The 23,581-nt window shown below is 45.0% G+C and overlaps 1 protein-coding gene across 1 annotated transcript; it reads right to left on the reverse strand.

Moving 5' to 3' along the window:
- Window positions 1-1,080: 1,080 nt before the first annotated feature.
- Window positions 1,081-22,762, reverse strand: LOC139373069 (gamma-tubulin complex component 3 homolog). Its single transcript, XM_071113134.1, has 20 exons — window positions 22,536-22,762; window positions 19,647-19,754; window positions 19,103-19,170; window positions 18,927-19,001; window positions 17,016-17,236; window positions 16,212-16,366; window positions 15,359-15,471; window positions 13,023-13,217; window positions 12,761-12,893; window positions 12,499-12,665; window positions 9,765-9,875; window positions 9,548-9,656; window positions 8,691-8,880; window positions 8,346-8,571; window positions 7,128-7,263; window positions 6,920-7,008; window positions 6,656-6,787; window positions 5,968-6,108; window positions 2,317-2,433; window positions 1,081-1,502 (listed from the first exon to the last, which is right to left on the reverse strand). The coding sequence occupies exons 1-20, from the start codon at window positions 22,609-22,611 to the stop codon at window positions 1,341-1,343; spliced, it is 2,724 nt and encodes a 907-aa protein (XP_070969235.1). The 5' UTR covers window positions 22,612-22,762; the 3' UTR covers window positions 1,081-1,340.
- Window positions 22,763-23,581: the final 819 nt, after the last annotated feature.

Below are 23,581 nucleotides of genomic sequence, written 5' to 3' on the forward strand. Positions count from 1 at the left end.
TACACCCGAATACTACAGTATACTCCATCATAGGGGGGTTTTGAATGGCTAGTTATGTCACCATTCCACTTGTAGCTTCTTCAAGGTTTAATGTCGTATGACAAAAGTATTTTCCCAGGTTTGTCTGAGTGGTCAGAAGAGAAAAGTGGCATAAGTTGGGTGCAACACGTTTGACAAATCTGTCTTGTACAATTAAGGAATTGAGCTGGTTCAACATGACAGTTCGACATGCAGAACAGAGGCCATAGTCTGCAAGGAGAATCAAGAGAAACCCAGTTAAATAATACAAAACACCAATAAAATCCTAACGTCTGTCCGTCTTTTAGCCTTAGGGGCTGTGGGCATTGTTCTTGAATCTCTTTAGAGAGGTGGGTGGGAGCCTGCTGTGTTGGTTCCATAATACCGTTGTTAAACAGCTATAAGTGTTTATTAACAGTTATAAAACACACCGCAGACTTTAAGACACTGGTATGAAAAATAAACAAACGTCAGTAAGAAAAACTAAACAAAATATTCACAGAACATCAAAACAAACCAATCAAATCAAGACATTCTGTTCATTATCAAATGTACAATATGAAATTCACACGGTGATGGTAGCCTATCAGACACCTCAAAGAGGTGAGGGTGAACACAGCTGGAGGCTGGAGGCAGACTACTAAAATGACAGGCTTCTAAAACCACACCTCCCAAGAGGGGACTGTGAAAGAGTGGGAAACGTGGATGTGTGTATGGTGTATTGAGCGTGTGTGTTTGTTTGTGTGAGTAATTTGCCAATGACATTGGGGAGGAGGCAGGGTTTCAAAATGTTCTGTTTGTTTATGTCATAGTGAAATGAATCCCAGTTAGCCCTATTTGTCTTGAGGTGTTAAAATGCAGGGCCAAATGGAATCTGTGAAGTCACCACTACATCATCCTCTTATTGTGCGTTCAAGACAACTGGGAATTCAGAAAAAAACTAGGTCAAATCATGACGCCATCAGGTCGGAAAGTCAGAGCTCTGGAAAGAGGCCCTGAGTTCCCGACTTGGAATTCCGAGTTGGATGACCGTTCAAAACGGGTTTTCCAAGTTGGAGATTGTTTTTTTTTTTTTTACAGAGTTCCCAGTCAGAGATTTCAGAGTTCCTAGTTGTTTTGAATGCGGCATCATCTCCACCTGGCTCTATTCTGTCTGGCTCTTTTGTGATGTCAATGTTCTGTCTGGTTCTATTGTGATATCATCACAACAGATTCCATCTAGCCCTAATTTGATGTCATCTTCATGTCATATATAAATACTATCAAGGCAGATTCTGTGTGGCTCTCTGTCCCCATGTTGTGACATGGTGGTGTGCATCAGGTCAGATGTTGGAGGGCCGTCGGCCCCTGGTGGTCCCCAGCGAGGCCCTCAGACGGGGATCTCTGGCCCGGTAGTGCTCGTTGAAGTCCAGTCTGAAGCTGAGGAAGCGCAGGCTCTCATCTGGACTAGTCATTATCAGCACCAGGAACTGCTGCACTATGCCCTGAGAAGGAGCACAACCAACCACAGATATTATCCACTGAACACTACCACAGACAACCAGACGGTCCTATCCACTGAATACTACCACAGACAACCAGACGGTCCTATCCACTGAACACTACCACAGACAACCAGACTGTCCTATCCACTGAACACTACCACAGACAACCAGACTGTCCTATCCACTGAACACTACCACAGACAACCAGACGGTCCTATCCACTGAACACTACCACAGACAACCAGACTGTCCTATCCACTGAACACTACCACAGACAACCAGACTGTCCTATCCACTGAACACTACCACAGACAACCAGACTGTCCTATCCACTGAACACTACCACAGACAACCAGACGGTCCTATCCACTGAACACTACCACAGACAACCAGACGGTCCTATCCACTGAACACTACCACAGACAACCAGACGGTCCTATCCACTGAACACTACCACAGACAACCAGACTGTCCTATCCACTGAACACTACCACAGACAACCAGACTGTCCTATCCACTGAACACTACCACAGACAACCAGACGGTCCTATCCACTGAACACTACCACAGACAACCAGACTGTCCTATCCACTGAACACTACCACAGACAACCAGACTGTCCTATCCACTGAACACTACCACAGACAACCAGACTGTCCTATCCACTGAACACTACCACAGACAACCAGACTGTCCTATCCACTGAACACTACCACAGACAACCAGACTGTCCTATCCACTGAACACTACCACAGACAACCAGACCGTCCTAGTGAAAGCCACTGTGGCAGTGAGAAGAGAGTAAGACCCATACCTGGTAGAAGTGTGTTAGTATCCGTAGCTGAGAGCGCATTTTTGGTATGGTCTCCTGGAACTCTTGGATCCTCCTGTTCTCCTCTGCCTCCTGTTCAGCAGTCACGCCCCACTCACCCTGAAAACACACACACAGACAGGCAACATTAGAGGTGTCAACTTTGATGCTGCAGCATCAGTGTGGTATCAAAGTGTGGTACCAGAAACCCTAGACCCACTCCAATTTAAATACCACCCCAACAGATCCACAGACGATGCAATCTCTATTTCAGTCCACACTGCCCTTTCCCACATGGACAAAAGGAACACCTATGTAACAATGCTATTCATTGACTACAGCTCAGCGTTCAACACCATAGTGCCATCAAAGTTCATCAATAAGCTAAGGACCCTGGGACTAAGCACCAACCCTCTGCAACTGGATCCTGGACTTTCTGACGGGCTACCCCCAGGTGGTAAGGGTAGGTAACAACACATCCGCCATCTGGTCCTCAACACAGGGGCCCCTCAGGGGTGCGTGCTCAGTCTCCTCCTGTACTCCGTTCACTCATGACTGCACGGCCAGGCACGACTCCAACACCATCATCAAGTTTGCCGATGACACAACAGTGGTAGGTCTGATCACCAACAACGACGAGACTGACCTCATCCCTGTTGGCTGAGACCTGGCCGTGTGGTGCCAGGACAACAACCTCTCCCTCAACATATCAAGACAAAGGAGACGATTGTGGACCACAGGAAAAGGAGGACCGAGCACGCCCCCATTCTCTTCGACGGGGCTGTAGTGGAGCAAGTTGAGAGCTTCAAGTTCCTTGGTGTCCACATCACCAACAAACTAACATAGTCCAAGCACACCAAGACAGTCGTGAAGAGGGCACGACAAAACTTATTCCCCATCAGGAGACTGAAAAGATTTGGCGTGAGTCCTCAGATCCTCAGATCCCCAGTACATCACTGGGGCCAAGCTTCCTGACATCCAGGTCCTCTATACCAGCCGGTGTTGGAGGAAGGCCCTAAAAACTGTCCAGCCACCCTCGTCATAGACTGTTCTCTCTGCTACCGCACGGCAAGCAGTACCGGAGTGCCAAGTCTAGGTCCAAGAGGCTTCTAAACAGTTACTACCCCCAAGCCATAAGACTCCTGAACATCTAATCAAATGTCTACCCAGACTATTTTCATTGCCCCCCTCTTTTACACCGCTGCTACTCTCTGTTGATATCATCTATGCATAGTCACTTTAATAACTCTACCTACATGTACATATTACCTCAACTAACCGGTGCCCCCGCACATTGACTCTGTACTGGCACCACCTTGTACCTATTTTTTTTAACTGCATTGTTGGTTAGGGCATTTCACTGTAAGGTGTACACCTGTTCTATTAGGCGCATGTGATTAATACAATTTGATTTGAAAGAGTAACCAGTGCCATCTCTTCACTTCAGTAACTGAGTAACTAACACCCACACTAAACTGTTACAGATTCCCACTCTATGACCCCAGCATTCTCCCCATAGAGACATGACCTTCAATGTCTTCTCTACTCACATACTTCTCATTCATGTAAACACACTCAACGGCCAATATTTAAAGTTAATATAAAATCCAATACCCCCCCCCCATCACTGACCAACAGCTTCTGTCACCCCAAACCCTCTTCCCTTGGACCTCAGTCTTATTTACAAGCTATTAAAAGAGAAACTTGGCAAACGCCGAGGCTGTTTGTTTTTCTAACACTTAGAGTTTAATGCTCTGATGCTCAGGGCCTGTTAAATCAATAAAATGACAACAACACCAGCATGGCCAATGGCCATTAAGGGGGGGAACTTGAGTTGGCCCCTGGCTGGGTTCCAGACGACTTAGAACAAACAGGACATGGGACTCTCTGAAGACTACATGTTCCTCCAATTACGCTCTATAACTAAAAGTTATCATCATTATAAGTAGTTGAATTGGGCCAGTACACACCGGTACACCTCAAATGTTCTACTGCTTGAGTACCGGCACCTCTTATAGAATATTGGCTTAAAAATAGTGCAGAGTACCGGAACCTAAATATAAACAGTGCAGGTAAGGCTGTGGCAGTCACGAAACTTTGTCAGCCGGTGATTGTCAAGCAAATAACTGCCAGTCTCACAGTAACAGACCACATTTAGTATCTCCTGGCTTCCACACTGATGCAGACCTTTGGAATGTCTACATTTCAATAAGTCTAATAAATTCATGTAATACAGCCCACACTTTCACAATAAATACATTATTTTAGTCAGGTCTAAAGAAACATGATATGAAGAAAATGTAGTCTATTTCAGAAGAACAGAATAGCATACTGAGTTGTCCTTATGATAGGTCCTGATCTGGCTATGCCAAATGGCTGTGGGCTACACTCATTTTGCAGACAAGATTTGCTTAGAATTCCGTGGCATTATTTTATAGTATGAAGAATACAATTGAACAAAGCTGAATAAAATATTAAGGATACCTTCTCCAAACGATTTGAGGGAGTGCCCACATGCGGCTATTCTGTGTTGAGCAGTTAACAAAGAAACAGGTACTCCTTAATTTAGAGTTATTTATGTACCTTTAGTTGTGATACAAATGTTGGGCTGTATGTTTTGATTTTTTTATATATTCTAAGGTTGCATGATGTGACTAATGATGATTTGAAAAAAGTTGCTTGAAAGGCATGAGCTCTGCTTTGTTTTTGTGCAGGCTGTACACACTTCATCAGTCTCTCATTCACAATTTGACAAGCACTTGATAATGACTCGAATTACCCAGCGGCATCCCCTTTTGTGGCCGTAATGCCCCTAAAAAAAAGCTTCTCTAACTCACATGGCGCCCCGTCACGTGATTAGTCTTTCTCACAGGTTACAAGTGAAGACAGACACATCGGGGACGCAATGCGCCCGTCCTTATCTAATTCCGAGGTGCATATTGAAGATATTGGAAGAACTGTGCACATTTACTTTTCGTCAGCCAAAAAGATGAGTAGGCCTAATGAACTGCAAAACCACTAGCCTGTCAATCTACTATCCCCATAGTACTAAATAATATATGTGAAATCTGTTTTAATTTAGAATGGACCATTATCATGCACCTGTCTCGAAACTGGGGCAGAGGGATAAAAATACATCTAGGCAATTAAATAGCAAAAATGGAGGACGCGTTTATTTTCATGCCAGCCAGGTAAGCTATACTCCTGTTGTAAATATAAGCTATGTGCTTAATATTAGGAAAGTTTAAAAAATAAAATATAGTAGGCCTAGCCAATAGAAAGCTGATGGGATCCTCCTCTTTTTAATAGAAGCCATCACTCTGTTTTCTCACGCAATTGCATAGCCTATAGAAATGTTACGCAACATGAGCTCTCATGAAGTGTTTGATTAGATTTTCGAATACATTTACATTAATGTCAGAGTGATTAGAGGGACAATAGAGGGCTGAGTACTAGGCAGTTAGCAAGTTTGGTAGGCTACTGAAGAACAGCAGCATCAGAGCTTGGAGAAGCCTAATTACCCTAACTAAACAGTCATGTGGAATTTGACTGCCTTCATGACTCGTGACCGCCAGTGTGGCGGTAATACGGTCACCGTAACAGCCCTAAGTGCTGGCACCCATTTCAGTCCACTTCAAGCCCCGATCCTTCTACCTCAGAATCCCTCTGCTTCTTCCGCTCCTCGTACTGCAGCCGCAGGGTGAGTTCCTCCAGGGCAGAGCGGTACAGAGAGTCCTGGGCACTCTGGAACTCTATGATCTGGTCAAAGATTGCCCTCAGCTGGTTCAACAAGGACTGGAGAGAGGATAGCGGGAGAGAAAAACATTTTAGATGACATTAGAGTTTATTAGTCACATGTACAGGGTCGCAGATGTAATAGCTGGGTACAGGGAAATTCTTAAAGGGATACTTAGAGATTTTGGCAAAGAGGCCCTTTATCTACTTCCCCAGAGTCAGATGAACTCGCTGATACCATTTGTTAAGTCTCTGCATGCACTTTGAAGGAAGTTGCTAACTACCGCTAGCGCAATTGCTAACTAGCGTTAGCACAATGACTAAGTCTATGGGTATCAGCTAGCATGCTAGTAGATACCCATAGACTTCCAGTCATTGCGGTAAGACTAGTTAGCATTGGGTCACAAAACTACCTTCAACTTCCTTCATACTGGACACAAAAACATGAAAGTTTATCCACAAGTTCATCTGACTCTGGGGAAAATAGATAAAGGGCCTCATTGGCAACATCCCGAAGTATCCCTTTAAGCGCCAACAGGGCAGGTCAAAGAGAAGTGGACGTCAGTAAGTGTCTGTTAGAGTGTATGAGCATACGTGTGTGTCTCACCCTGCTGTTGGTGTCCAGTAGGCAGCGGGAGATGACAGAGTCTAAGAATCTTTCGTGGGCAGCGATGATGTGGTCTAGATCCTGGGCCTTCTCTACCTTGTTCCACAACTCATCCCAACAACACTCTAGCACCTGTATACATACATACATACACACAGAGACCCAGACAGCCAGACAGACAGGGGAGGAGGGAGCGTGTGAGAGGAAGAGGCTAGGTGAACTCAGTGGTCTCTAGATAAATGAATGAAAAGTACGACCCCTGACCTCGAAGGTGATGTAGTACTGCATCTGGTGGATGAAGTGGACCATCTCATTGGCCAGGATGTGGCACTGGTGCAGCACGCCAGACAGCTCTGTAACACAACATCTAACATGTTACCCTGGCTGCCTTATCTACAGCTCTTTGGTACAAGACTCCCTCTGCTGGAGGTGAGAGGGAACTGCATGGTTGTGTGTGTGTGTGTGTCCTCACCTGGCATGCTCTTAAGCAGCTTGGCGTTGCACATCTGTCCCTTCCAGATGTCGGTGAGGATGTACTCCATACGCTTGGCTCGCCACAGGAAGTTGAACACCCGCAGGTAGTGGCTCATGCACTCCCGTGTGAACACCTGCCACAGCCAGAACCAGTGAGAGAAACAGAAAGCAAGAAGAGAGACAAAGGAGACACCAAATTAGACAGAGAGAAAGACAAAGGAGACAGAGTGAAGAGAGAGAGACTGCGTGAACACCTGTGACAGTGAACCTGTGAACAGCCCATGACAGTAGTAATGGTACGAGCTGTAGCCCATGACAGTAGTAATGGTACGAGCTGTAGCCCATGACAGTAGTAATGGTACGAGCTGTAGCCCATGACAGTAGTAATGGTACGAGCTGTAGCCCATGACAGTAGTAATGGTACGAGCTGTAGCCCATGACAGTAGTAATGGTACGAGCTGTAGCCCATGACAGTAGTAATGGTACGAGCTGTAGCCCATGACAGTAGTAATGGTACGAGCTGTAGCCCATGACAGTAGTAATGGTATGAGCTGTAGCCCATGACAGTAGTAATGGTATGAGCTGTAGCCCAATGCAGTAGTAATGGTATGAGCTGTAGCCCAATGCAGTAGTAATGGTATGAGCTGTAGCCCATGACAGTAGTAATGGTATGAGCTGTAGCCCATGACAGTAGTAATGGTATGAGCTGTAGCCCATGACAGTAGTAATGGTATGAGCTGTAGCCCATGACAGTAGTAATGGTATGAGCTGTAGCCCATGACAGTAGTAATGGTATGAGCTGTAGCCCATGACAGTAGTAATGGTATGAGCTGTAGCCCATGACAGTAGTAATGGTATGAGCTCTAGCCCATGACAGTAGTAATGGTATGAGCTCTAGCCCATGACAGTAGTAATGGTATGAGCTGTAGCCCATGACAGTAGTAATGGTATGAGCTGTAGCCCATGACAGTAGTAATGGTATGAGCTGTAGCCCATGACAGTAGTAATGGTATGAGCTGCAGCCTATGACAGTAGTAATGGTATGAGCTGTAGCCCATGACAGTAGTAATGGTATGAACTGTAGCCTATGACAGTAGTAATGGTATGAGCTATAGCCTATGACAGTAGTAATGGTATGAGCTGTAGCCCATGACAGTAGTAATGGTATGAGCTGTAGCCCATGACAGTAGTAATGGTATGAGCTGTAGCCCATGACAGTAGTAATGGTATGAGCTGTAGCCCATGACAGTAGTAATGGTATGATCTGTAGCCCATGACAGTAGTAATGGTATGAGCTGCAGCCTACCTCCAGCAGGCGTACGTCCAGTCTCTTGAGGATCTCAGCGTTGTCATACTGGGCGTTAGTGGCCCTCACGGCTGTCTCCAGGATGCCTGTTAGGTTGTGTTGGTACAGAGTGGTGGCTGGGCGGGCCAGCTCTGGTCTGAAGGAACAAACACTAAGGTCAATAAATATGACATAGGATGGGGTGGGTGGGTGTGTGTGTATTTGTGCGTACCCATCTGTCTGTACACCTGTGTGTGTGTGTGTGTGTGTACTAACTTTAGCAGGTCCATGAGGTGGCGTATGAAGTCTCCCTGGCCCAGCAGCAGGTATCGTCTCATGGCCTGCAGGTGCTCCAGCAGCAGGTAGTTCTGGTTGAGCACATTCAGCAGGTACTTGCTGGTTTCAAAGTAGGCTGCATCTATCTTCCCCTGGAACGCCCCCTCCAGGTCTGATAACAGCTCTGCAGCTACAGAGAGAGAGTTATTATCTGTGGTCATTATGTGGGTACTGGAGTTGGCACTACATGATGCATATTAAACTCATCTCTCAGATCGTTTGCTGAACTCTGTATCTATAATTCAAGATAGAGTCTGCATCCCAAATAGAACCCTATTCGCTTCATAATGCACTACTTTTGACCGGGGGCTTCATAATGCACTACCTTTAACCCTTAAGGTTATGGTCAGAAGTAGTGCACTATAAAAAGGGAATAGGGTGGCATTTGGGACAGACAGGGTAAAAATACAACCCAACCCCTCCCAACGCCAGTCAGTATGCAGTCATTCCCCTCAAGGACGAGGCTAAGGAAGGAACTGTAAAACCATTGATCAGCGACGGAGAGAGGAGCGAGACTAAATCCAGTCGATACGACAGTAAGTACCATAACAGTACAACCAGTTCTGATGCCAAACAGATCAATGCGGCTCTGCTCTCACTAGCTACAAACACTACTATGGCAAGACCAAGGCTTCTCTACTCTGTCAAAAGACACTGCCTGCTGAATACACACTCTCTGGAGGTATATTATGTACAAATGTGTACCAAACACCAAATGCCTGTGTTGTATTGAGCTAGCCACTGACAGGCCCCTTTCACAGTGTGTTGGGGTGGGGGAGAGAGGTCAGAGAGCGTACCATCTTTGGGGGAGTCTGTAGACTTGGAGGCCGGGGTGATTTTCCCTGGTGAGGTTCTGTCATGGCACACCTGATGCAGGAAGTTAATGGACTTTCCAATGAGCAGAACCTACAGAGACAGAAGAGAAAGAGAGAGCGAGCAAAAGTGACATGTGAATGCAAAGTTGGTATTTTCTACGTTGAGGATGAGATAATTGGTGTTCGTGTGTGTGTCTACCTTGCGGGCCTGGTCCATGGTGATGAAGGTGGGTATCATGGACTTCCTCAGTGAGTACTTGTCGTGCCACAGTCTGTCTGTCTTCACCGTGGGATCAGACGCCACAAAGAACTGCAGGGAGAGGAATCCCCATCACAATCACACCTTAAAAGACAGGACTCAACGATATCCGAACAACACATGAGATTACTACAACAATGGATACTTATTACAGTAATGGAAAGAAAGTGAATGGTGGTTCCATCTCTCAGTCATGATTGTCACTGAGCCAGTGGTTCAACTTGAAAACCAAAATGGATGCCGATAAGTAGACATCAGTGTTACAAGGTGACGACTTCTCTCCTAGGGGGTACAACAAGGGGGATTGAAAAGCCTTTTAGTAAACAAAAAGTATATATATAAAGTTTGATTTTAATTTCCGCTCTTCTTGTCATAATGAGTGTTTACAGTCTAACGCCACCTCCCAGCCGCCCCCTGGGCTGACAGAGGTGCCTGTAAGCTTCAGAGCCATACCCTCATTCCCCTCTGCTGGGAAGGAACAGCTCCATAACTATCACTTAGCCCTGCTACGGGGAGGGTCAATACAGGGGGCTTAAAACCAGTGTGCCCTTTGTAACATTCCCTTCTGAGAATAGCTCGGCAGTCGGTATTGAAAGCCGCTACAACTCTCCTGTGCTCTGTGCTTGCCCAATCAGCACTTAGTCTCAGGTAGACGGAGTCTGAGAGGGCGATTCAGCAGCAGGTGCATTAGGACTAGATTCACGGTCTTCTAATGTCCTGTAGTTGTGGAGACAGGGAGATGGATGGAGAGCAAGGACAGAGATAAGAGGTGAGAGAGAGAAGAGAGGGCCATCACTCAGTTCCCCATTACCGTTCTCTCATCCATCCTCATTTGGAAGGCCGCCGTACCCCTCCCCCGACCCCCTTTCCCTCCATCTCAGCTCAGAGATTAACCTGTCTGTCGGAGTCCACTTCAGCCTGAGCTCAGCTACTACCGTCCGGACTCTGACCTTGACAAACTAAAGGAAGTGTGTGTGCATTATATTTAAGCAATAAGGCACAATGGGGTGTGGTATATGACGGGCTGTTCTGATGCACAACACATCGCGGCGTGCCTGGACACAGCCCCTTAGCTGTGCCTTATTGCTATTATAAACTGGTTACCAACGTAATTAGAGCAGTAAAAATAAATGTAAAAGCTGTCATCAAGGCCACCCTAGTTTGAGAAACAGACGCATTCAAAGTCCTCAACTGGCAGCTTCAGTAAATAGTACCCGCAAAACACCAGTCTCAACGTCAACAGCGAAGAGGCGACTCCGGGATGCTGGCCTTCTAGGCAGAGTTCCTCTGTCCAGTGTCTGTGTTCTTTTGCCAATCTTAATAAAAAAAAATGATTGGCCAGTCTGAGATATGGCTTTTTCTTTGCAACTCTGCCTAGAAGGCCAGCATCCCAGAGTCGCCTTTTCACTGTTGACGTTGAGACTGGTGTTTTGTAGCCTGTAAATCGAACCCACAAATGCTGATGCTCCATATACTCAACTAGACTAAAGAAGGCCAGTTTTACGACAGTAAGTACCATAACAGTACAACCAGTTCTGATGCCAAACAGATCATTTTGTGAAGTTCACCAGTCCCTCCTGCAGCAAAGCACCCCCACAACGTGATGCTGCCACCCCCGTGCTTCAGGTTGGGATGGTGTTCTTTAACTTGCAAGCCTCCCCCTTTTTCCTCCAAACATAATGATAGTCATTATGGAATAACAGTCCCATTTTTGTTTCAACAGACCAGAGGACATTTCTCCAAAAAGTACCATCTCTGTCCCCATGTGCAGTTGCAAACCGTAGTCTGGCTTTTTTATGGCGGTTTTGGAGCAGTGGCTTCTTCCTTGCTGAGAAGCCTTTCAGGTTATGTCGATATAGGACTCGTTTTACAGTGGATATAGATACTTTTGTACCTGTTTCCTCCAGCATCTTCACAAGGTCCTTTGCTGTTGTTCTGGGATTGATTTGAACTTTTCGCACCAAAGTGCGTTCATCTCTAGGAGACAGAACACGTCTCCTTCCTGAGCGGTATGACGGCTGCGTTGTCCCATGGTGTTTACAGTTGCGTACTATTGTTTGTACAGATGAACGTGGTACCTACAGGCGTTTGGAAATTGCTCCCAAGGATGAACCAGACTTGTGGAGGTCTACAATTTTTTTCTGAGGTCTTGGCTGATTTCTTTTGATTTTCCCATGATGTCAAGCAAAGAGGCACTGAGTTTGAAGGTAGGCCTTGAAATACATCCACACGTACACCTCCAATTGACTCAAATTATGTCAATTAGCCTATCAGAAGCTTCTAAAGCCATGACATTTTCTGGTGTTTTCCAAGCTGTTTAAAGGCACAGTCAACTTAGTGTATGTAAACTTCTGACCCACTGGAACTGTGATGCAGTGAATTATAAGTGAAATAATCTGTCTGTAAACAATTGTTGGAAAAATTACTTGTGTCATGAACAAAGTAGATGTCCTAACCGACTTGCCGAAACTATAGTTTGTTAACAAGAAATTTGTGGAGTGGTTGAAAAATGAGTTTTAATGACTCCAACCTAAGTGTATGTAAACTTTCGACTTCAAATGTATGTATGTATGTATGTATGTATGTATGTATGTATGTATGTATGTATGTATGTATGTATATATATATATATATGGTGTGTACATTAAATATATGGTGTGTGTGTGCGCGTCACCTCATGGTAAGTGTCCTCCAGCTCTCCGTCGTAGATCCAGCGGTAGAGGAAGTTGAGGATGGGATGTGACACCAGGCTGAGGATGTGCTGCACCAGAGCTCTCATCTGAGGGTCCCCTGTCTTCCCATAGGCATGGACCGCTGACGCCAGTTCCCCTCCCTTCCTCCCTACACACATACACACACAACATTTGAACCACACACACTATTTAAATGGATTCTTTGATGGTACCAATCAGCAGGCGCCACAGACACAACTCTACCTTGGCAGAAGTCAACGAGGGCAGCCAGGGTTTTGAGGCGGACTTTCGGGTCGTAGGTCCAGACTAGGAGACGTCTGAGGGTCAGACTGCTCTCCACTCCCAGGTTCACTCCCTGGTCATCCTCCACCTGCAACTGTCAAACACACCTTTACATGACCTGTAGCCTAAATGGGTTTTCCTCTTGAAGGGCTAAGAACAAAGTTCATTCACTTGAATAAGGCAGTACAGTGTTTTGAGAGGTAGAGAAAGGTGTGTGTCTTACCTGTGAGTGCAGCACTGCCAGAAGTCTGTAGTACTCCTTCAGTTCCTGATGCAGGGAGGCACAGAAGCTCTGTCCCACCAGGCCAAAGGCTCGGTCCAGACTGCGCGAGTCAGTGTACTTCCTGATCTTGTTGTGGAGCCAGCCCAGCTCAGCCAATCGGCTACTGGTGTCCCTCAGAGACTTACAGAGAACCACCTAGGGACACACTGGAGAAGTTACAACAGGAGAATGCACACGCAGGCACAAAATACAGGGAATACTGTGAATATCTGTCAAAGTAACCCATTTAATGTGTGAAGGGGTTGCCAGTTTGGTCGTTAATTATCCCCGTGTGTACCATCTGTCCTGTATGGCTCCCCACAGACACGAGAAACTCACAATCGGAAAACGGGCCTCTCCTGCTGCCAGGTTACCATTCAGTCACTCACACACAAGTACGCCACAACCCGCCATGACTACAGCAACAACAAAGGAACAGCAGCTTCGCTCTTCAGCCCAGAATCATGAATAGGAACACATCAGCTGTATTATTACAGAGCCCTTTGCCAGTAGGGGGACCATTAGAATTCAAGATTCATCCCTTTCACACCCGTTTGTTCAGAATTCATGTAACTTTTTTTAAATGGTAGTCAGAGTGGCCCTTGTTTCACAGATTGAAGACATTCCGCCAAGAAGCCTGGAGCCAAAGTGGTCTGCAGTCTCTCTCTGCTGACGGAGTCGTCTTATGAGGACGAGGTGTTGATACTCACCGTCTACTTTAGACAGAATAATAAAACATGATTGTCTCTAATAATGTTCCATTTCTGTATTCTGTTCTAATTATTCCGGAAACCGTGTTAGATTGAATAGGGCTTATAGCGTAACTGATGACTTCAAAAAGACCTCGGGAAACACCCTTGACGGCTAGATTTGGCTCCCGTGTTCTCGTCCGATACAGTGATCCGAGGCCAGCGCAGTGACAGCAGGCTATATAGAACGCTGAGAAGATGTATAGCTGAAACAGGTCGACTGTAATTTGTAGGAATATTAGAAGGGAGGAAAGTTGTAATGAATCCTTGATGGATGATAGAGGTACACCATCGATGTGGCTCCTAACCAAAGAGCCAACTATTGATCTGTCAAGCTTTTTACCCTTTTTAGAAACAGATCATCAGCCTTGATGTCAGCAGCACTACAGCTGAATCTGAAAAACGCTGTCGGTCGGTCGGTTCTACAACAGCCATGATGTCAGCAGCACTACAGCTGAATCTGAAAAACGCCGTCGGTCGGTCGGTTCTACAACAGCCATGATGTCAGCAGCACTACAGCTGAATCTGAAAAACGCCGTCGGTCGGCCGGTTCTACAACAGCCATGATGTCAGCAGCACTACAGCTGAATCTGAAAAACGCAGTCGGTCGGCCGGTTCTACAACAGCCATGATGTCAGGGAGTCAGCTAGCGATGAAACAGGGTAATCTGTCAATAACTGGTCTAGCTAGTATGGATGGAAGTACGGCGCTGTCAACATTAAACATTTTAGTCATTTAGCAAGACGCTCTTATCCAGAGAGACTTACAGGAGCAATTAGGGTTAAGTGCCTTGCTCAAGGGCACAGACAGATTTTTCACCTAGTCAGCTTGGGGATTCAAACCAGAGACTTTCGGTTTCTGGCCCAACGCTCTTAACCTCTAGCCTACCTACCATGGTGCGTGTAAACACAACACGTTGACTAACTAACATATACGCAGTTTACAAAACATTAGGAATACCTGCTCTTTCCATCACTTGTTAAATCCACTTCAATCCGTGTAGATGAAGGGGAGGAGACAGTTTAAAGAAGGATTTTTAAGCATTGGGACATGGATTGTGTATGTGTGCCATACAGAGGGTGGATGGGCGAGACAAAACACTGAAGTGCCTTTGAACGGGGTAAGGTAGTAGGTGTCAGGCGCACCGGTTTGAGTGTGTCAAGAACTGCAACGCTGCTGGGATTTTCACATTCAACAGTTTCCTGTGTGTATCAAGAAGGGTCCACCACCCAAAGGACATCCAGCCAACTTGACAACTGTGGGAAGTGTTGGAGTCAACATGGGCCAGTATCCCTGTGGAACGCTTTTGACACCTTGTAGTCCATGCCCTGACGAATTGAGGCTGTTATGAGGGCAAAAATGGGGTGCAACTCAATATTAGGAAGGTGTTCCTAATGTTTAGTACACTCGGTGAAAGGTCAAATAGCTTATGAAGTTGGTCATCAGTTTATGCATTCGTCAGGGAAATATTTCAGGAACAAGGTGCACAAACTGAAATACCAAAGACACCTTGGACATTGTTCACGTATGACCGAATGTTCACGTCACCTTGGAGTCGATCTTGTAGCAGTTGTCTGTGTTGCTCATCTTAATGAACTTGCCGTCGATCCCCTGGAAGACATACAGGATGTCTCTGACCAGTGCAGCCTCACCAACCTCCGCTGGAGAGAAGAAGAACGAGGGATTCAGAAAAACAACAAAAAGTAGGACAACATTAACGAAAGCTATAAAAGTTACAGTACCAGTCAAAAGTTTGGACACCTCATCATTCAATTGTTTTTCTTTATTTCTAATATTTTCTACATCGTAGAATAACAGTGAAGACGTCCAAACTATGAATTAACACATATGGAATCATGTAGTAAGCAAAAAAGTGTTGAACAAATCAAAATATATATTTATATTTGTTTAACACTTTTTTGGTTACTACATGATTCCATGTGTGTTATTTCATAGTTTTGATGTCTTCACTATTATTCTACAATGTAGAAAATAGTACACAAAGAAAAACCCTGGAATGAGTAGGTGATGTATCTCTCTGTATATCTATTTAAGTCAGCCCTCAACCCTGTCAGTGGAGCACTAAGACAAATTAAATACCGGGAGAGCAACTAAACGGTTTATGAAATGAGGCGATTCTTACTGCAGAACAGGAACATTTCATTGCAGACTTGGTACATTTCCCTCCGACCTAATCTCTTTCTGTTTACTATTGAGTATTCAGTTTGCAGAGCCACTGTGCAGAGAGTGTCTTTTACCATTACAGGCCCCCTACCCAACTTCTGCCTACGTTACAAAAGGTCCTCCAACCGTGAAGCATGTCCCAACTACGCCATGTAGTTCCATACACAAAACGTAGGCTTATACATCCCAACAATGTCAGTCCCCACCCCCAACTCACCAGTGAGGTCCCCGTCATGGCGTGGCCTGGGGGCCCGGGTGGACAGGGGTGGGGGGCCGAGCGGGGCCCGTGAGGTAGGTGCTAGGGCAGAGGTGTTGGGGAGGGCCCACGCCAGCCGAGAGCCCAGCTGCTGCCCTGCTGTCTGGGGTGGGTGTCTGGAGAGAGCAAACATAGAAATGTTTAATGGACCATTTTGTATGTTTACATCCGTGTAACTACAGACATGTTTTCTCCCCCTCGACATGCATAACTCTTCCCCTATACATGTTGGTTCTCCTAATGCAAACTGTCTTGTAGGACCATTACCACTAATAGCCTGTTAATCAGGGACTCTTGCCTTTCGACAGCAGAGAATGGCTTTAGAGTCACACCACTGTAGCGATGCCTCAGCTCCAAATGACTTTTATAGTGTTGATGATGATCCACTCAACCACCCACTAATCAGATACTTACCCTGGCACTAGACGAGTATAGCCAGACTAATTATACACAAGTGCTTGTGGGGTTGTGGAGAAGGACATGCATAATTGATGCTCACAACGGAATGGAAATACCCTGCTACAACAAATGGATACAAAGAAAAATACTTTTTTAAACATGTCCTACTAATTTAAGACCCCTTCATATTCTGAAGGTTCATTGGTTATGCAGGTGCTGTATTTTTCTGGTGCTGAGCTACAACAAACGCATGCACTCCCTGCGAGTCCACAGGAACAAGACTGAAGAAAGTCTAGAGTCATGTACGACTGACTATGGAGTCCTGGGTGCTGACCGGACAAACAGGGTTCCATCAATTGGTCTTACCCAGCCAGCAGGGGCTGAGGGGTGGGTGTGGGCCCGTTGAGGGAGTACACCCCCAGGCTGCTGATGCCACTGGTGCCCATGCTGGTGGAGATCTGGGAGCCCCCGGGCCCCAAGCGCTCGGGGTAGCTGAGGGGCAGGCTCCCGGGCCGAGTGCAGTAGAACGGGGTGGAGTGGGCGTCCCGTGGGAGGGCCTGGGCAAACAGCGCCCCATAGCTGCCAACCTGGGAATGACACGCTATCAAATCAATGATGTATCAATTAAATAATCAAATGTGGAATAATATAGAACATTTACTAGAATAGCTATTTCTGCTATTAATGGAGTTCTACAGAACTAACATGGCCGCGATGGAATTACTGTTTGTGATGATGCAGTCTGGAGGATAATAATGCTTTTATTTTCTGTATCTACAGTACCAGTCAAAAGTTTGGACACAAAGGTTTATCTTTATTTCTACTATTTCCAACATTGCAGAAAAATTGTGAAGACATCAAAACTATGAAAAAACACATATGGAATCATGCAGTAACCAAAAAAAAATAATAACTTAAATAAATCCAAATATATTTTATATTTGAGATTCTTCAAAGTAGCCACCCTTTGCCTTGATGACAGCTTTGCAAACTTTTGGCATCTCTCAACCAGCTTCATGAGGTAGTCACCTGGAATGCATTTCAATCAACAGCTGTGCCTTGTTAAAAGATCATTTGTGGAATTTCTTTCCTTCTTAATGCATATGAGACAATCAGTTGTGTTGTGACATGGTAGGGGTGGTATACAGAAGATAACCCTATTTGGTAAAAGATAAAGTCCATATTATGGCAAGAACAGTTCAAATAAGCAAAGAGAAACGACAGTCCATCATTACTTTAAGACATGAAGGTCAGTCAATCCGGAAAATTGCAAGAACTTTGAAAGTTACTTCAAGTGCAGTTGCAAAAACCATCAAGCGCTATGATGAAACTGGCTCTCATGAGGACCGCCACAGGAATGGAAGACCCTGAGTTACCTCTGCTGCAGAGGATAAGTTCATTAGAGAGTTACCAGCCTCAGAAATTGCAGCCCAAATATATGCTTCAGATTTCAAGTAACAGACACATCTCAACATCAACTGTTTAGAGAAGACTGCATGAATCAGGCTTTCATGGTCGAATTGCTGCAAAGAAGCCACTACTAAAGGAGACCAATAATAAGAAGAGACTTGCTGGAGGAGGTGGTGTGATGGTGTGGGGGTGCTTTGCTGGTGACACTGTCAGTGATTTATTTAGAATTGAAGGCACACTTAACCAGCATGGCTACCACAGCCTTCTGCAGTGATACGCCATCCCATCTGGTTTGCACTTAGTGGGACTATCAATTGTTTTTCAACAGGACAATGACCCAACACACCACCACGCTGTGTAAGTGATATTTGAACAAGAGGGAGAGTGATGCAGTGCTGCATCAGATGACCTGGCCTCCACAATCACTCGATCTCTACCCAATTGAGATGGTTTTGGATGAGTTGGACCGCAAATTGAAGGAAAAGCAGCCAACAAGTGCTCAGCATATGTGGGAACTCCAACAAAACTGTTGAAAAAGCATTCCAGGTGAAGCTGGTTGAGAGAATGCCAAGAGTACAAAGTGGTCAAAGGCAAATGGTGGCTACTTTGCAGAATCTAAAATCGAAAATATATTTTGATTTGTTCAACAGTTTTTTGGATACTACATGATGCAATGTGGGTTATTTCATAGTTCTGATGTCTTCACTATTATTCTACAATGTAGAAAATAGTAAAAATAAACAAAAACCCTGGAATTAGTAGCTGTATCCAAACTGTTGACTGGTACTGTATATATAGCTATGGTTAGTGTGTGTGTGTGTGTGAGTGAGAGAGAGAGCACTATGGTGTAATGACAAGTATACCCACCCTGGACGGTTTCCTGGGGTCCTCACATAGACTGAGCAGCAGGTATAAGACGGACCACCTGTGTTTCAGCACCCCCTGTTAACGGAAAGCAAAACACACAGATTCTCAATTGGTTCTCCTTTCAAAGCCAATACAAGTATGCATATGCACCAGGGTATTTGGAACAGAAGACTGACCTGAGTCTGCAGCTTTCTGTGGAGCTCAGAGAACAGGGCAGCGTCACCCTCTCTCCTCTGCTTCAGCACTGGAGAACCAAAGGACAAGACAAACAGAATCAGACCACTAAATAAACAGACATAGACCAATTCCAAAAACACAAGTTGATTAAAAGGGGCTCAACTCCACTCCGAAAAAGGGTAAGTGCTTTTTTTAACTTTACTATGCTTAGCGATCGATAAGATGGTCAGTAGTGGCATTACTCCGACTACAAACAAAATGTATTGAGATTTACTATTATGGAGACTCTTAACAACCGCATTTCTTTATTGTCAAATGTACCTTTAACACGAGACAAAAAAGCTCTACTGGAAAACAACAACAAAAGACCACATTAACAAAGGATGCATGTTTGCAAAGGAAACAGAAAAAGCACAAACCAGTGATGTGCAGATGCCACTTTCGACTGTCGAGATGGACCCTCAAAGAGGATTCACTCAGCAAACATGTCCAGTTTAGGTCACTCCCATTACTGTCTCTAATAATAGGTCATAGGTCACTCACGTTCTTTTTTGATCTTCTCTGACACTAGGAACTCATCCCTCTCAATGGTGGGAGCATAGTTACTCCCAACGACTCTCACAGCATACTGGAACTGGTGGGCTACTTCAGCTGAAATGTGAAATAGGGTTGAGTTGAAGTATTGAGCATGGAATATCGGCTTTTCCTAAACCGTGTCACTACTGGTGAATGAATCTTTCAGACTGGTTCAAATCTTACAGATGCAGAACGTTTCCCCTAAATCTGTAGCTAGCGCCCAATCTTACACTTTCTGGTAGTCACAAAACGTGGAGAAACATGCCTTCAATTGTGCAGGCAATACTACCACATTTACATAGAAAAATACCTGAAGTGTCCCTTGTCTATCACCAATGTTTCAAATATAAATATATCATGCTCAAAAAAATAAAGGGAACACTTAAACAACACAATGTAACTCCAAGTCAATCACACTTCTGTGAAATCAAACTGTCCACTTAGGAAGCAACACTGATTGACAATAAATTTCACATGCTGTTGTGCAAATGGAATAGACAACAGGTGGAAATTATAGGCAATTAGCAAGACACCCCCAATAAAGGAGTGGTTCTGCAGGTGGTGACCAGACCACTTCTCAGTTCCTATGCTTCCTGGCTGATGTTTTGGTCACTTTTGAATGCTGGCGGTGCTTTCACTCTAGTGGTAGCATGAGACGGAGTCTACAACCCACACAAGTGGCTCAGGTAGTGCAGCTCATCCAGGATGGCACATCAATGCGAGCTGTGGTAAGAAGGTTTGCTGTGTCTGTCAGCGTAGTGTCCAGAGCATGGAGGCGCTACCAGGAAACAGGCCAATACATCAGGAGACGTGGAGGAGGCCGTAGGAGGGCAACAACCCAGCAGCAGGACCGCTACCTCCGCCTTTGTACAAGGAGGAGCAGGAGGAGCACTGCCAGAGCCCTGCAAAATTACCTCCAGCAGACCACAAATGTGCATGTGTCTGCTCAAACGGTCAGAAACAGACTCCATGAGGGTGGTATGAGGGCCCGACGTCCACAGGTGGGGGTTGTGCTTACAGCTCAAAACCGTGCAGGCGTTTGGCATTTGCCAGAAAACACCAAGATTGGCAAATTCGCCGCTGGCGCCCTGTGCTCTTCACAGATGAAAGCAGGTTCACACTGAGCACATGTGACAGACGTGACAGAGTCTGGAGATGCCGTGGAGAACTTTCTGCTGCCTGCAACATCCTCCAGCATGACCGGTTTGGCGGTGGGTCAGTCATGGTGTGTGGTGGCATTTCTTTGGGGGGCCGCACAGCCCTCCATGTGCTCGCCAGAGGTAGCCTGACTGCCATTAGGTACCGAGATGAGATCCTCAGACACCTTGTGAGACCATATGCTGATGCGGTTGGCCCTGGGTTCCTCCTAATGCAAGACAATGCTAGACCTCATGTGGCTGGAGTGTGTCAGCAGTTCCTGCAAGAGGAAGGCATTGATGCCATGGACTGGCCCGCCCGTTCCCCAGACCTGAATCCAATTGAGCACATCTGGGACATCATGTCTCGCTCCATCCACCAACGCCACGTTGCACCACAGACTGTCCAGGAGTTGGCGGATGCTTTAGTCCAGGTCTGGGAGGAGATCCCTCAGGAGACCATCCGCCACCTCATCAGGAGCATGCCCAGACGTTGTAGGGAGGTCATACAGGCACGTGGAGGCCACACACACTACGGAGCCTCATTTTGACTTGTTTTAAGGACATTACATCAAAGTTGGATCAGCCTGTAGTGTGGTTTTCCACTTTCATTTTGAGTGTGACTCCAAATCCAGACCTCCATGGGTTGATTAATTTGATTTCCATTGATAATTTTGTTGTCAGCACATTCAACTATGTAAAGAAAAAAGTATTTAACAAGAATATTTCATTCATTCAGATCTAGGATGTGTTATTTTAGTGTTCCCTTAATTTTTTTTGAGCAGTATATTATTATATATATATATATATATACTTACTCTGACGATTCTATGGTGTTGGTACTTGAGACAAAATATCCACAGGAAAGTATTATTAAAATGACTTCAAAACGCGGTTCTGTGTGTGTGGCAATCAAGATGTGTTTGCTCATGATCAAAGGCACGTGACAAAACGGTAAGTCCATGCATACTAACAGGTGTTAACATGGTTTTGAGCATGTGCCAGGTGATAGAAAATTAAACTTCAGTACCTGCGCTCTAAAAAGTCGGGTAAACAATACTTTCGGGTGAATATTTTGTCTCATATTTCGAGCAGCTGAAAGACTAGCTGCACGGACAACCGGTATAGTAAGTTCAAACGTAATTGTATTCAACATTCTGACTTGTAAGGAAAATGTCCACGATTGTGCAGTGCTTTGTTTCAGACTGTATACCAAGAATTGGTATCAAAGTCAGATTTATTAGGCAAACTTTCTGGCAGCCTGGCAAGCCAAGCTAGCTATCCCTAACTAGCTAACTTACTTGAACAAGGCGTGGTTGGACTGTTGCCAACCGTATCTGCAGCTACCTGTATATGTAGTTATGACACACTTTTGGTAGTTAGATGGTTAAAGCCTTGGATGTAGCCATCACCTAAATACAAATAAGGGTCGAGCTAACGTTAGTTAGATGGCTAGCTGGGGTCCATACATAGCCTACCATCTCTGACTTGGCTGGCTAGGTGTACAGTTACTAGCTAGCCTAAGCTAACTAGCATTGGCTGTCACACAAACTTGACTTAACTAAAAACGTAGTTGGCTACTGTAGCTAGATGGCGAGCTGAACGCTGGTATACAACTGTTATATCAGCATCACTGTTAAATGTTAGCTAGCTAGCAACAGACCAGGCTAGCTGCACATAACCGCGCCTGGGCAATCTTACAAGTTAGCATCATAGCTACCTTCGCTCTTCCCAGTGATCCTGCAGCAGAGACTTTGGAGGAGGACGTTGGGGGATTTTTGATCTAGGGCAGCCATTGCGTTGCAGTCTTTAGTTTTCCTTATCAGACACCAGCGATACTACTGGATGCAGTTGTACCCACTACGATTGTTCTTGCTTTGGGTTTTCACTCTCAGTAACAGCCATTTTAACGGAACCCGCCGAAACCGTCCTGACTGGAGGCGTTGCTAGCAAGAAGAGATGGGAAAAATAAATGAAAATATTACCCTCCAAAACAAGGCAATGGCGCTAAAGGTTCCCATCTCAGTTGTTCCTAGCCTTCGCCCATGCTTATGGTGGTCAAATTGTAAGCTAAGTAGATAGCTAGTTGACTGTTAATTTTGAAATACATTTTCAATTTTATTATTTTTTTTATTTGGAATGAATTGCAATGAAAGACAGCCGTATCGAAATACAGTTATTTTGCATTTCAGAACCAGGAGTGTGGACAGTTCCCAGACTTGGGGTACAAGGCAAGTATTTCATGACCCAAGTAGTGGACAACTCTCTGTCTCTGTCTCTCTGTCTCTCGCTCTCAATTCAATTTCAATTCAAGGGCTTTATTGGCATGGAAAGCATATGTTAACATTGCCAAAGCAAGTGAAGTAGATAATAAATAAAAGTGAAATGAACAATGCAAATGAACAATAAACATTACACTCACAAAAGTTCCAAATGAATAAAGACATTTCAAATGTTATATAGTATGTCAATATACAGTGTTGTAACGATGTGCAAATAGTTAATGCACAAAAGGGAAAAAAAATAAACATAAATATGTATTGTAATTTACAATGATGTTTGTTCTTCACTGATTGCCCCTTTCTTGTGGTAACAGGTCACAAATATTGCTTCTGTGATGGCACACTGTGGTATTTCACCCAGTAGAAATGGGTGTTTATCAAAATTGGGTTTGTTTTCAAATTCTTTGTGGGTCTGTGTAATCTGAGGGAAATATGTGTCTCTAATATGGTCATACATTGGGCAGGAGTTTAGGAAGTGCAGCTC

The sequence above is a fragment of the Oncorhynchus clarkii genome, chromosome 18 (assembly GCF_045791955.1).
Source record: "Oncorhynchus clarkii lewisi isolate Uvic-CL-2024 chromosome 18, UVic_Ocla_1.0, whole genome shotgun sequence".
Taxonomy (NCBI): Eukaryota; Metazoa; Chordata; class Actinopteri; order Salmoniformes; family Salmonidae; genus Oncorhynchus; species Oncorhynchus clarkii.

Excerpts from the sequence above, each read along its gene's own strand:
- LOC139373069 (XM_071113134.1), bottom strand. The coding sequence starts at position 22,611 with ATGGCTGCCCTAGATCAAAAATCCCCCAACGTCCTCCTCCAAAGTCTC. Across the intron at positions 19,171-19,646 it reads AGAGAAGATCAAAAAAGAAC|TGCTGAAGCAGAGGAGAGAG; the intron begins GTGAGTGACCTA and ends TTGGTTCTCCAG. Across the intron at positions 1,503-2,316 it reads TACTAACACACTTCTACCAG|GGCATAGTGCAGCAGTTCCT; the intron begins GTATGGGTCTTA and ends GCTCCTTCTCAG.